Source organism: Leptinotarsa decemlineata, unplaced genomic scaffold (assembly GCF_025532065.1).
Source record: "Leptinotarsa decemlineata unplaced genomic scaffold, Ldec_3_MD MMD2_tig00000035_RagTag_RagTag, whole genome shotgun sequence".
Lineage (NCBI taxonomy): Eukaryota > Metazoa > Arthropoda > Insecta > Coleoptera > Chrysomelidae > Leptinotarsa > Leptinotarsa decemlineata.
In genome coordinates, this window is record NW_027412540.1 from 435,744 (window position 1) to 451,077 (window position 15,334).

General features: G+C 36.7%; 1 protein-coding gene across 1 annotated transcript; it reads right to left on the bottom strand.

Moving 5' to 3' along the window:
* Nucleotides 1–13,127: 13,127 nt before the first annotated feature.
* LOC141481099 (uncharacterized) lies at nt 13,128–15,057 on the bottom strand. The gene is made up of 2 exons (XM_074172211.1): nt 14,943–15,057; nt 13,128–13,561 (listed from the first exon to the last, which is right to left on the bottom strand). The coding sequence occupies exons 1-2, from the start codon at nt 15,055–15,057 to the stop codon at nt 13,128–13,130; spliced, it is 549 nt and encodes a 182-aa protein (XP_074028312.1).
* Nucleotides 15,058–15,334: the final 277 nt, after the last annotated feature.

Genomic DNA, 15,334 nt, shown 5'->3' on the forward strand with positions numbered 1-15,334 from the left:
ATAGAAAACACAATTAGTTTCAAAATCCCACAGGAAACATTGGAACCAATTCAGTTTTCCTTTGATATTTTTTTTAGCACTAAGAGTACAAAATTCCGTGAGCATAAAAGATCATTATTTGATTATTAGCATAATACCATCTACTGTTGAATCTGTAGATGAGTCATCCTTTCTGAAAAAAGTTAATTTATGTTACGAAAAAAATATTGTTAGAAAATGATAACTGTTGAATGATTACTATACCTTGAAGTTGGAGGAATATACTCTTGATTAAAAGACAAAGGACGGGCACCTTTAGATAGAAATTATTAGAATTTGTATATTTAAAATGTTTTCATCTGAAAACATAGCATTTCACTGCGTGCCATGCAAAATGAATTTCGGTTTCATTTTGAAGTACCTACCTATAGCAATTCGAAACTCATTGTGACGCCTATGAGCAAAAACCTGTATTCACTCACCTGTGTAAGGTCAATTTTTGGTTTGAACATTGGGATTGCTTGCAAAGCACCATTATTAGTTTCTATCTATTATTTAACTATATATAAACCAAACACAGTAACAAATTCACTATTTTCAATAAATATCACAAACCAAACTATGTCAACACGAAGTGGAGGGAAACAGTAAACCCTCGAGGATAATATAGACAAACAGAACAAGGCAGCAGTGTTGCCAATGGGAATTGTACAAAATGCATACCAATCTGTCGCCGATGTAATTATTCTATTTCTGTTATATCAACTGTTTCTCTTTCCCTCTCTCTCTCTCTCACTAAATATATCAATATAAAGAGAGATATCCAAAATCCTTGCAGAATATCGAAAGTCCTTACAAATTCCTTGCATATCTTTATTACTGCATTTTGATTTCTGAATAATCGGATTACTTGCAAATGCAGTAATTACTGGCAGATTGGCATCACTGAAAGGCAGGTAGTAGGCTTCCAAACGACAAATTCGACAGTGTTGCCACGAGTTGAATTGTAACGAACTGTGCCGATTTATATGGTGATGATAAATATTTTCGAGGTGAATGTGGCACTAGTTTAGGTTCTGAAATGTTTGATGTCTATTTTATCCTCATGATAGAGGTCATAACTTCATGCTGTTGAATGTAATTTGCTAGTTTTGAAGTTCCGCACAGCATTGGTGGCATTAAAGAATTATCACGGATTCAATATGGCAACGTCCATATCCACATCGTGATCTTAGAATGCTCCCATTCACCGGCTTCATTTAATGAGGTAAATAACTGAGTCCATTCATTTTTCTACGTTCATGGTGACACCGGTGTAAATCCTTTGGACGAATATCGTAAAGATCACGATATCGCGTACTCCCAAAGCGACTCATTAGAAGATTGTCATAAAGCAGATCAAGTGTTGGAAAATACAGCTTGGGAACGCTTTAAATCGAAAGACGTTAGATTTGGTGAAAAAGCTGCAGCTTTTGGGAATTATTGGATGTTTGGCATAGATTACCAAAGGACTACCAACATCGATTTGCTTTGCAGATTGGTTTACCATGTTTCATCCATTACCGACATGAGGTACCACCACCTACATCAGCTGCGTCATCGCTACAAAATGCAATGTATTATGGTCCTGTGAGTTCACAAATGGAATGTTATCATTGTAGAAATAAATCATTTCTATTCAAAATGTTGTTGTTGTTTCAATCATTATTTAAGGAGATGTCATATTGACATTATATCAGTCATGTCTATGATATTAACGTTAACGAGTCGTTCTTCGACGCTCTCCATCGATTTCAATCCACCCATTTGATTAGATTCTGATCCTGAATATACGTTGTCTTTGCTCGGTTTCCATTCGTACAACAGTATACCCAACATTGAAGAAGGTACGAAATTCTGCTACTATGAAAACGCTGACAAAAATAAACAAAAAAGCATCGATATCCCTGTTGGATCTTACGAAATTGGTGACATTGAAGAATTATTAAACAAATACATCACGCCTAAAACGTTCAAGGAAAACCCTGAGGATTTTCTTTATCTAAAACCGAATAATAATACGCTGAAAAGTGAAATATTCTGTCTAAAGCACTCGATTGATTTTCGACCTGCAAATAGCTTGTCTCAAATACTGGGGTTTTCATCTACTCTTCTCAAACCAAACGAACATTACGAATCCGATCTACCTGTGGATATCATTAAAGTACGCACCATACACATAGATAGCAACATTACGTTTGGAGCCTTCTACAATGACACACCGACTCATATGATATACGAATTTGCTGTTGGTGTTGATCCTGGGTATGCAATTGACGAAATACCTATTTTACACCCCATTTACCTACCTATTGCACATAGAGACGAAATAAACAATATTACTCTGCGAGTATTCGACCAACATTCTAGGCTCATTGATTTCCGAAACGAAGAAATAATAATTCGTTTGGAATTGAAGCGGAAGTATGGTGCTGAATATTTATGAAAATAATTCACCTCCGTACCCCAAGTCAGTCTTCACCAAGACCTTCTGTAGTCGACAACTATTGACAACGGAAAATAAATTGTTTCTGGAATCTCTTGGTTATCATGTTGTCCAATCAAGTGTTCAACATTTTCCGAAGACCGCAAATCGATGAGTCCATACAGAAGGTAGAATGGCAAACCTACTATCCATATGTCAAATCTTTTCGCAACAACGATGTTATTATGATGTTATGCTAATGAACAGCAGACGATAGTCTGCTGTTCATAAGTGGAAAAGTTGAGAAGACCAAAGGGGACGGTAAGGTGTCATTCGTAAAAAATGCTGGTGCTTTCATGTTTCAATCTGCTAGTTATGAGCAGAGTGGTAAGGAATTGAAAGCAGTTCGTGAACTTGGAATTGTTAGTACTGTTAGAGGCTTTCTCATCTACGCCGACGAAGATATCAAACACTTGGCCACCTCCGGTTGGACTTTTCCCAACAATACAGGCGTCATCAACACAACTCATCTAACATTCAACATGCTCATACCCATCAAACATTTTTTGAATATATTCAACGATTATCAGTGTGTTTCCTACGGTAAACATACCATTCGATTAGTACTAGCTGAAGATGATAGCAACTGTTTCAAAATAGAAGAGACTCCTGTTGCACTTACGCCGAAAATGGAAGTTGAATTGGAAATTGAAAATATTGAACTGAAAGTTGAACGAACGCATGATCAAATTAAATTGCAACTTTTGAAAGCTATCCAAGCAGACACTCCTATTCTCATACCGTTCAGAAAATGGGAACTTCATATGCTGCCTGCTCTCACAAAAGGTGCAAAAAATGGAATATGGGCCGTCAAGACTTCTTCGTTCCTCGAAAGCCGTCGCTATGTGATTGTATGTTTCCAAAAAAATCGTGACTACACTAAAGTCAACAATGATCCAACAATATTCTATCATTTGAACATCACCAATATAACGCTCACTCTGAACGGTGAGAATTACCCCAAGGAAAATATGCAATTGAATTTTGCAAAAGGGAATTTTTCGCAAGCTTATTTCAACTACTCACAATTTGGTCTCAGCTACAAAATGACCAATCAACATAATCCTCTTCTCACTTCCACCGTCTTTACGGACAAAGCTCTCTCTGTCATCGATTGTTCCAGAAGGGATGAGAGCATCAAAAGTTCCAGTGTTGATATAAAACTTGAAATCGAAGCATCCGAGGGATTTCCTCAAAATACTATAGCCTATTGCATAAATGTGCATGGCACTGTCATAGAACCTCCCACTTAGCGAAATGATCAAAAAATGGAACTGAACATGTGATTTTGCTTCAGTATCATTCGAAGAGTCAACATGAGAATAGCTGTTGTAGATATTCAAGGCTTCACCGTCGAGCAAAAACTCCATCCTGAAGAAATAGCCATCAGGATTGGAATTCAGTGTAGTAACTTTTTACTGCTGCCAAACAGATCATTTTCCAGTAAGAGTAAAGAAGATTGTCGTACCGCCTGTTAGTTGGAGCGAAACATTCACGGATTGAGGTATTCCTCTGGCTTTGTGGCTTTTATTCGAATTCATTTTTTCGTTTTTATCTACCTTCACCGGCTTATGCCAAAGAGCATACTATATAGCTTGTTAAAATTAAAATAATGTTGGGTTTACTGATTACTACATAAGGACACATTGAAAAAATAAATTTGGATAGGCAATATTGTGAAATTAATTTTTATATAGCTAAAAATGATTTCATGTAAACATATATTGAGAAATAATAGATAAGGAAAAATTGTAAAATTAATTTAGGTTGGTATGCCTGGATGGTTTACCTGTATGAGTTACCTTTATAGCATAAATAGGATTAGCTCGCACTAGTCCTTAGTTTTAATCTTCCTCTTTGAAGATGATCACTTGGTGATCAAAACACGTGTCGAGGTGTTGGGGAAAAACTCCAGTAATATTCACCACCTTATGATACCCTCAACAAGAAAAAAAACGTATGCAAAATGATCGAAAACGCACGAAAAACGATCGAAAGCGCACGAAAAACGATCGAAAACACACGAAAAACAATTGAAACGGGCGCACGAAAAACGGTCGTAAACGCACGAAAAACGCTCGAAAACGATCGAAAACGCACGAAAAACGATCGAAAACGCATGGAAAACGGTCGAAAATTATGGAAAACCACGTATTTTGAAATGTCATTGTCGAATACTTCGCCCCCCCCATTGCCCGCACGTTGAGTCTACAACGCGTAACCCCTTGACACTCTTGGGTGTCCTTTTTCTCCTGATGATGCTAACTTGGTTAACAAAGATACGAGAATTAGTGCCCTTTTGGCATGTTGGTATGCAAGACTTCTGTTAAACTGACATGCTTTTTCTTAAATGGTATATTTTGACGCACCCTGTACACTTCGACGTCATGTTTTTTTCTTTAAATGATGTATTTGTGGGACATCCCGTACACAGTCGTATAAACTCCATAAACAATGATTTATTGTACAACTGGCAACACCTGCTTGCACTAGCAACCGGTAAATCTCGATACCATCGATTACGTCACACGCGTCTCTCGCTCTTACACACACATACACATCTTTACATGAAATATTAATTATTTCCCAAATCTGAGTATATTTTCCTATCTTCAATATGATAATGAAAATTACATTCTACGGAAATAAAAAAAATGCTGTCAAGTATATAAAATGAGTCAATTTTGGTCCCGACAAATCTTACGCTGTAAATACCCAACATTCGCAGTTACTTTCAATATCTTACGTTAGTGTAGATGCTAAGGACGATGTCTACTGCGCGGACGATCCAGGTTCCAATCTCATAACTATAAACTTTTTTAATTAGAATCACGTGACTGGCACGAGACAAAGGGGCCGAGAGGTGATGCGGAGTCTCAAGAGGGCCTGAGCGGTGATGCGGAGTCCCAAGGGGACCGAGGGCGGAGTCCTAAGGGGGCTGATAGGTGAGGCGGAGTACCAAGGGGGCCGAGTTCCATGCTTGAATCGCTACGATACTCGTTCTATCCTGCGTCGATGACGTCACACGTTTCTCTCTTCCACTCACTAAAGTTTCTCTCTGAAATACTCACCAGCGACGCACGACCTTGAAGTGGTCTCGTTCCCGCCTTGTTCATCTAATTCCAAGAAACACCTAATTTGTTGAAAAAATCGTTTTATGCAGATAACTGTTTATGTAATTTTGATTCTGAAAAAGAAATGGATCAACTTATTATTGAATTGATTTTCAATGTTCCGACCGCTCCTTAGTGGGGAGGATGGTGGAAGCGAATAGTCAGAATTATAAAGGATCTATTGCATCGTAATTTGGAAAAATCATCGTTGAATTATGAAGTACTCATGATGTTTATTAGTTCAAACTCAAGCATCGATACTCCCGAGTTCGATAAGGTTAACAGAGGTTATCTACTGAAAAGGTACACAAGTACATATCTGCAAAAACTTTGAGAGAGCCTTCGCAGTCTATTTAGGAAGGAATATCTGGCAGATTTAGTCCATACTGGTCAAAGAGGGTGGAGATATTGTACTCATTAGAAGTAACAACAAGAAACGACTGAAATGGCCATTAGTGAAAATTCTACAACTGTTTCGAGGAAGAGATGGCATAGAAAGAATATCACGAGTTAAAACAGAACGAGAGAAAGTGATTCGTCTTCTGCAGCGATTGTTTCCATCAGAAATTGAAGCAGACACGGCGAACCAATTAGAAAAGACTGGAGAAGTGGATACTAACGAGGTACCAGAAAATCAAGGCAGAGAAAACAATAGCACTTATGAGAATGTAACACAGCAAGAATAAGATGAAGAGGGAGAAAATGAATATGAAAGAAGACACCAAGAAGAAAAGTGAAGATATCGAAGCGTTTTGGGTTGGAATAATTTTGCAATCAGATTGCAAAATGGGGAGAGAATGCTGAAATTGTTCATTATATTATTTTGATATTAATATTTTTTCTCCCTATATGAATAATTTTGTTTTCTGATTTGTTTTGTATCTATTGTATCCAGTTGAGTTCAGTTGTTGATATAATATTAATAAGTCATTACGAGAAAATTCAAAACCTATTTTTTAAACGATAAAATGAATAAGAATCCATCCCATTTACAATATGGTTCATTTGAAAAGTCTAGAAAAAAATACGGAGACAGAATGCACCAGGAAACTGAAGAAAATTTGATAAGTGAGGTATGTATGAGGTAAGTTTGACATTGTGTCCTTTTCAATGGAAATTATTAATTTGCAGATAAGCCATGAACCCGGGGAAATCTACATGTCAAATTTCCTCCGAAATTATTATTTGTCATACACGTGCTTGGAGACATCTCAAGCGGTTTAAAATGTTACAAAATGCACATATCTCAAAAATTGCATCCAGGTGATCCCGAAAGGCGATTAGAATTTCATAATTGGCTAATAAGAAGACCTGATTTTCCTCTTTTCCTGTAAAATGTTATTTCGATAGATGAAAGCACTTTTACGAATTGTGGGATATTCAATAACGAAGTGCGATTTAGTATTAACGTGCGGGCGGGAATTTACAAAGATAAAATTGTGGGTCTTCATTTATTAGACGGAATTCTGAATGGAGAAACCTATCTCCAATTTTTAATGTCAATTTTCAAAGACTATTTGGATGATTTACCTTTGGCTAACCATAATAACATCTGGTTTCAACATGATGGTGCTCCACCACATACTACCAGACAAGTCTCTAATTACCTGACTGAAAAGTTTGCTGACAGAAAATAGATAGGGAAAAATGGGTCGGTGAGGTGACCAGCAAGGTCTCCAGACATAAGTGTATTGGATACATTCTCATAAGGTACACTGAAAAATAGAGTTTATGGTTAGAGGGAATATCAAAATATTGAGGACCTTCAACACAAAGCATTGTTAGAGAGTTCGGAAGATTGAGAAGGAGGGAAATTAATCGTACAATTAATATTCGAAGAAGGACACAGTTGTGTTATCGTGAACAAGGCCTGCATTTTGAGCATTTGCTGTGATTTACTTTTGTTTTTACATTTTAGTTAATTATTGTTATTTGTTCAAAGTTCTGTTTTCATTTATCAAATTTTAATTGTTGATTCTGTCTCCATATTTTTTCATTGGCTTTTCAAAATGACCAAACTCGGTGAGATTTTGATTCAATAACTTGAACATAATTCGTCGTGGTTGTCGTCTTCAGGGATACAAGTTTAAATACATTTCCGATGTCCTAACACTGTTTTTATTGTATTTGTGATAAATTTGTATCATATCTCTTTTTTATTCATTCGTGAAAGCCATTTTTGCCAAAAATTCAATGACTTGTACAATAACAAAATGTCATTAAGTGTAGCGAATTGAAAGTCAAATTTAGAAACATTAAAATCAGAGCCTATTATGATAAGAATTATTTTTTTTCAATATCTTCATGTAAGAAACCACTATCGACATGGGTCGAAAAAAACGCGATACCCGAAAAAACACGCTGCCCGAGAGAATTGATGGAAATTAAGTCAGTCAACTCAAACGAGCTAGGCGAGAACATTGTTATTTATTTTAGTTGTTTATATCCAGATCGGAAAACGGGTGATGATTCATTCGTTAAGTTCAATTGTGAATTGGTTTACCTTCGGGTCAAATATATGTATACGATTGATATACCTATCATTCGAAAAGCAATGATAACTTATGATACATCATTGAAAAGGTAAAATCTGGTTCTATTAAAAACACAAAGAATCCAAAGTAGCTCCAATTAGAAAAAATAATGTTGATGATGGTGGCCGGAAGATGAAACGTGGGATAGCACATCTGAAAACACCATTATGTAGCAGGGAAAAAGTGGCAATGTTGAAGTGCAATTCATTTCCGAATCCTTCAAAAAATAAAACCAGAAAAAAATTAAAACCATTTTCCGAAATTTCTGTTTTTTTTTTGGATATCTCCGGATACATTTGGAATTTCAGAACTTTCTCAACGGCATATTATTAGTCAGGTAAATGAGCAACTTTGCCCCAATAGGCATGATGACAAATTTTGAGAAACTGTTTTATAATGTTCAGAACTATATATTTATTACGAAAAACATAACTTGCTACTTGCTACTTGCTACGTCACGTTAGAATAGAATAGAATTTATTCGTGCAATGCATACATGAGAAGTAGTCGCATACGTCAATGGGATACATTGTATATAAATGTATAAAAAATGTAACACAATACGGTCAAATAAATACGTAAATATTGTTGTATAAATATATAAATATATTATTAGACACGCAAAAAATTTGTTGATGAGTCGAAATAATTAAAATATTCTTCGAATGTGTAAAAGGCATTCTGTAAAAGAATATTCTTAATTTTCACTTCAAAAGTGTTCATACTCATGTCCAAAGTCTGAAACTCATATGGGAACACGTTAAAAAATTTCAAAGACATATATAAATAAGAGTTTTGCGATTTACCTAACCTATATTTGGGCAGCCATACATTTGTTTTGGCCCTGGTATCATGGTATACACTACCATCCTCCTGCTTAGTCAATTTATTTTCACCCATTAAAATTTTTAACATAACACAGGCATTCATATATGAAGCAAGATCGCAGAGTTAATATACGGAGATTTTTAAAAAGAGGTTCACAATGATCGTCATATTTAGCCTGTCCCATAATTCTTACTGCTTTTTTTGTAGTTTAAATATTATATCTAGATGACATGATGAACCTCAAACTATTAGTCCATATGTCATTATGCTGTGAAAAATGGCGAAATAAGCTACTCTTAAACAATCCGTTGTTATTATGTTTCTAAGTTGTCTTATCATGTATATACACGTAGATAGTCGCTTTGATAATTTGTGAATATGTGAAGAGAAATTCGGAGATGAGTCAAAATACACTACGAGAAGCTTGACTGGTATTTATCCTTCGTTGTTTCGTATGAGTGGTGTAGGTGGACTGTGTATATTGAGCACTGAGTTTAACAGATTTATTTACATATATTGATATTGAATGAGTTGAATGCCGTTGATCGAGTGTCCTTATAGTTCGACACTCAATGCTAGACTCTGTTGTGATGGTAACTGATAGAATAGTGAAACTCTTCTTTTCACTCCAGACACGGCGATCGGGGGGTAGATTCGTACCGGCGCAGACTGTAGGCGTGGCGGAAACATACTCCCCACCTTGAAAAAACCCTCTTTCAAACTTCTAGAGGCAGAGGGCAGATTTTCTGGAAACTTCGCTTGATGATTCCGGTGGAAGTCCTTATGGTAGCAACTCTACAAACGCCATCAAGCCCTGGATGTAAATGGAGGATTCCTAGCTGCCATTGGGTGGGTAGGGTCTGATTGTCCTTGAGCAAAACTAAGGCATTTTCAAGAAGTCTGCCTTGGGTTTCTCGCCATTTGCGGCGGAGCTGCAATTCGGAGATATATTCGGTCTGCCATCTTTTCCAAAAATGCTGCGACATCTGCTGAACCAATTGGAGACGGTTTGGCCTATTGACCTTAATGTCCGTAACATCTTCATCAGGAGCAGCTACTAAGGGCTTGCCGATTATGAAGTGAGCAGGGGTAAGAGAACTAAGGTCATTTGGGTCAGAACTTAGGGGGGATAATGGACGGGAATTTAAAATTGCCTCCACCTGACATAATAAAGTGGATAACTCTTCATAAACAAGATGTGTTTTGGATAAAACTCTTTTGAGGTGATGTTTTGAACTTTTCACTACGGCCTCCCAGAGTCCCCCAAAATGAGGCGAATAGGGCGGTATAAATTGCCAATTGATAGATTCTTTAGAGGAAAATGTTTTAATATTGTTGATGCTGTGCGCAGACCTTAGAAAATTTCCTAAATCTTTCTGGGCGCCTACAAAAGTAGTTCCATTGTCGGAATAAATTTTACTAGGTTTACCTTTTCGTGAGATGAAGCGCTTTAATGATTGGAGAAAGGCTTCGGAAGAGAGACTAGAGATCAGTTCCAGATGAACAGCTTTAGTTGAGAAGCAAACAAACAATCCCATATAACATTTTGTTATTTTACCTCCGCGTACTTGCGGTCTTTGATTAGAAAAGGGGCCAGCGTAATCGATTCCCACTATTGAGAAGGGGCTAGAAGGCATTACTCTGTCGTTTGGCAAATCGCTCATTATAGGTTTTATAGTACTGGCGCGAAATCTAAAGCAGCGTATACACTTTCGTCCTGTGGAACGCGCTAGATTACGTCCTGATATAGGCCAGTAGCTATTTCTTATTATACTGAGAAGTAGCTGGGGTCCTGCATGTAATAACCGATAATGTTCCCTAATAAATAATAAATTAGTATACTGATGTTTCGCGGGCAACAATATAGGATATTTCTTACCGAAATCATAGCTGGAGTATTTGAGTTTCCCTCCTACACGTAGAATACCGTCGTTGAGACCCGAAAGCTCATTATATGATTTCAATTTGTTTTCTTTCTGTAATTCTTGCATATCGCTACAGAAACATTGATGTTGGCATATTGCAATTAACGATTTGGTAGCGAGACCTAGTTCCCGGGATGTGAGACTACCTTTAGGTCTATTGTTTTTGGTTTTGAAACTATTCTCCTTAAAGCGTAATATATATGCCGTAACATTGCGCATTTTATTGAAGCTAAAAAATCTTTCGAAAGGAAGGTCCGCACCCGTAAGCATGTCATCCACGTAGAAATCTTGCTTTATAATACGAGCTATGGTTGGTTTGGTGTCTTGAATTTCGTTTGCTAGTTCAAATAAACATCTTTTAGCAAGAAAGCTAGCCGAAGCTTGGCCGTAAGTGACCGTATTGAGCTCATATGTGCATAGCTGTTTGGAAGGGTTATCGCGCCATAGTATCCGCTGTAGTGGCCGCTGTTCAGGATTAATCAATACCTGACGGTACATACATATGACATATTGATATTGACGAAACCTTATAATTATGGAGAACAATTCATTTTGTAAAACCGACCCTATAGCTTGGATATTATTTAGTGAGATTCCATTGTTAGTTGGGGCCGAAGCATCGAATACAACTCGAAGCTTTGTAGTGAGGCTTGACTCCTTTAGTACACCGTGATGCGGCATATAGTAGCTTTGGTCAGCAGTTGGATTATTGACTATTGACATATGGTTAAGAGCAATATACTCGTCCATGAAACCTGTGTACATGTTTCGAAGTTTTTCGTTTCTAGATAGAAGTTTCTCCAACGCTTGAAATCTGACCTGCGCCTGAGACCTCGATTCTCCCAAAATGGTAGATTCTTGTTTGAGCGGCATATTGACTATAAACCGCCCATTGTGATCTCTAGAACTGGTTTCGGAGAATACCTTTTCGCAAAGAGACTCATCTGGAGAAAGTATTTTGTTGTTTGACAGCTTCTCAATCTCCTCAATCTTCGAGAGGGCTTGAAGCAGTTCTTGATTGAGGCTCAGATTACAGGAGGCTGTCTTTGGGCTGCATGCACCAAGTGGACCCGAAACGATCCAGCCAAGTTTCGTTTCCTGTAAATAGGGACCGCACTTGCCTAGGACGATTTAATCGTCGCCTAGGAGCTGCCAGAATAGATCAGCACCGATCAACATATCGACAGGACCGGGCTCATAGAATTCTTGATCGGCTAGGATAATGTGAGAAGGAATTTTCGAGTTTTCTGTTTTGATTACCGTGTTGGGTATATGGCTAGTTATTACAGGTAAAATATAGCAGATCAAATTTGCAGAAAATTGGTGATCATGTGGTTAATCTGATCGTCACATTTTCTTTTTACAGATTACTAGCGTGGCTAGTAATCTTTAATCTTTTCTGTAGATGCTCCGTAATGAAAGACGTTTGAGAACCGCAATCTAGAAGGGCCCTTATTGAGTGGAATTTACCATTGTTATCTGATAATAATACACGAGCCGTGAACAATATTGTTTGCCCTATCGAAAATTGAAGCACGCCGCTGCTAAGAGCATTAGCACTAGTAACTGACTCATTAATAATTTCAGTGGGCTGCACCGACCTGATATCCTCGTGCAAAAGAGAATTATGACGATTTCTGCATTTCTTACAAAAACCTAATTTACATTTATGTACAGAGTGTTCCTGTACAGTTAGCGCAAATAGATGAATTTTCTTTAACGTATTTATTTCTGTATTTTACTGATAACTTCAGAAATTCCTCGCTTGTGTATATAGAGTGATTTCCCCGACAAAAAGTACACGTATAGTGGTTAGAAACTAAAGCTGTAGTTTTCCTTCTTACACCCTATTTGGTTTATTGGAACATTTATCGCGCGACTGATTACATTTATAGTCTAGGGAGTCAACAAAATTAGCTCGCTCGCGTAAAAATCCTAGGAAATCGTCTATACTGGGTGACTCTTTTCTGTTTCGTTGTTGCCGCTCCCAGTCACTTAGAGAGGGGTTATCGATTTTTTGTGAGATCCAGAATATTAGTAAACAATCCCAGTTATTTACAGATTGACCTAGTTGTTCTATAGCTCCTAAATGTCGCGTGATATTGTCAGCTACTTGTTGCAATTTATCGCTTGAACCCTTTTGAAACGGTTCAAAAAATACTAATGCAGCTAAATGATCGTGTAATAATTTTTTAGTATTATTGAACCTCCCACACAATGTGTCTCACGCTACTGAATAGTTGTCTGAGGTATACTGTATGTTTTTTATTGACGCTGCAGCAGTACCTTCTAGCGCACCCCGTAGATAGAAAAACCTTTGTATGTTTGTTAGAGATTCGTTTTTGTGAATTAAGCTATCAAATATATCTCTGAATTCTAGCCAATCTTCAAAATTGCCGTTAAATTTAGGTAAAACAATTTCAGGCAACTTTATACCGCTCCATTCGTATTTAACGGAAGACGGGGCAATCATTTGTGAACTAGAATCATGTTTTGACAAAAATATCTTAGCCTTGTTGGTTAATTCGTAATATTTCTCCTCAAAAGCATCTCTTTCCACAGTTTGTTGGGTTAAAGTATCTAATGTACAAGCCATTTCTATATCGTTTTGCAAATTGCGGAACTCGCTAAATAGTTTTAGAATATTATCTAACCTGTCTTTAAGAATAGAAAATTCGAGAATTGTTATCTCTTGTTTGATTAATATTTTGTCAAGATGATTCTTGAATGAATTTAACAAGCCTTTTTTCATTTCTCGCTTTCTTATTAACGTGGCTAATTCAGACATTTTGGACTTTGTAAATTTAAAAAATACGCTAGAGGCAATTTTATGGATACTAATTATATGTGAAATATGGTTAAAATGGAATGAACTCACTCTCTTAGTAGTACTACGTATAATCCTGGTAATTCCCAATTTTTCCTTCGTAGAAGATGCGTTTACGGGTCGTCTATAAGGATTAACGATTGCCCGGCTTCAAGGCAGGTAGGGCTGGAGGTACACAAATATTGGCCGTAATGACTTCGAATGTGTGGAGTTGCTATTTTTGTAGTTGGATTTCTTGAATATCCGGCTCGAAGAACCATGTTTATCCTTCGTTGTTTCGTATGAGTGGTATAGGTGGACTGTATATATTGAGCACTGAGTTTAACAGATTTATTTACAATAAAATACTCTCAATACATATATTGATATTGAATGAGTTGAATGCCGTTGACCGATGGTCCTTATAGTTCGACACTCAATGCTAGACTCTGTTGTGAAGTAACTGATAGAATAGTGAAACTCTTCTTCTCGCTCCAGACACGGCGATCGGGGGGTAGATTCGTACCGGCGCAGACTGTAGGCGTGGCGGAAACAACTGGTTCATTATTTTTTATATTATTCTTAGTTGAGAAATCTAAGTTTTGGTTTAATCATCATTTATAGTGAGATAATTGCTTCTAGACCAGCTTGCTAAAAAGGTTTCAGATGCATTAGCGTTAGAAAGTAGATTGTGAGGCGAAGTGTCACTCAACAAGAAAGTTGCATCATCAGCGTACATTATAGGAGACACATTCATTACGTTGAAAGTCATATCATTAATGTAGATAATGAATAATACAGAACCCAGGACTGAACCTTGTGGTACTCTATAATTGATTTTTAAAGGTTTTGATATGTCACCGTTGAATTTAACACGTTTTTGGCGGTCTGCGAGGTAGGATGTAAATAGATTTAGAGCTTTTCTTCTGATCCCATAATATTCTAATTTTTGTAATAATACACCATGGTCCACCGTATCAAACGCTTTGGACATGTCATAAAATTTCGCACAACACAATTCATGCTCCTCAAAAACTTCTAGAATATTATTATACATTTCGCAGGTTACACCGATAGTAGATCTCCTCTGTTTGTAACCAAATTGAGCACTGCCTAATAAGTTCTTTTTTTGAAAATATTGTAATAATCTATTTTTTAGTACAATTTCAAATATTTTTGAGATAACAGGTATAATGGAAATAGGCCGGTAACTGTCTGTGTTGTTGAACTCACCTTTCTTATGAATAGGAGTAACTAGAGCTATTTTGAATATTTGAGGATAAGTTCCACTCTTGATACATGTGTTTATCAAATGTGCACTAGGCTTAGCAAGTGAATCAGCTACCATTTTCAGAACCTCACTATTTAGGTTGAAATTGTCTTTATATTTCTTATTTTTTAATTGTGATAATCTGGTTTTAATTCCTATATCACAAATTGCAAAAAAAAAAATGATTGATTTGCATTAGGTGCTTGATTCAAAAATGTTGAAAACTTTGCTTTGTCTACATTGTTGAAGTTATTCATTAAATTATTTATAACATCAGAGAAGTAATCCGAGAAATCATCAGCTGTCAATTTAGACGTTACATTAGAATTTTTATTAATTATATTTTCATTAATTA

Bases quoted from the DNA above. Each gene is read 5' to 3' on its own strand.
- LOC141481099 (XM_074172211.1), bottom strand. From the start codon at position 15,057: ATGGTAGCTGATTCACTTGCTAAGCCTAGTGCACATTTGATAAACACA. The intron at 13,562-14,942 runs GTGAGTTCAACA...CTATTCTTAAAG, and splicing joins TACTCCTATTCATAAGAAAG to ACAGGTTAGATAATATTCTA.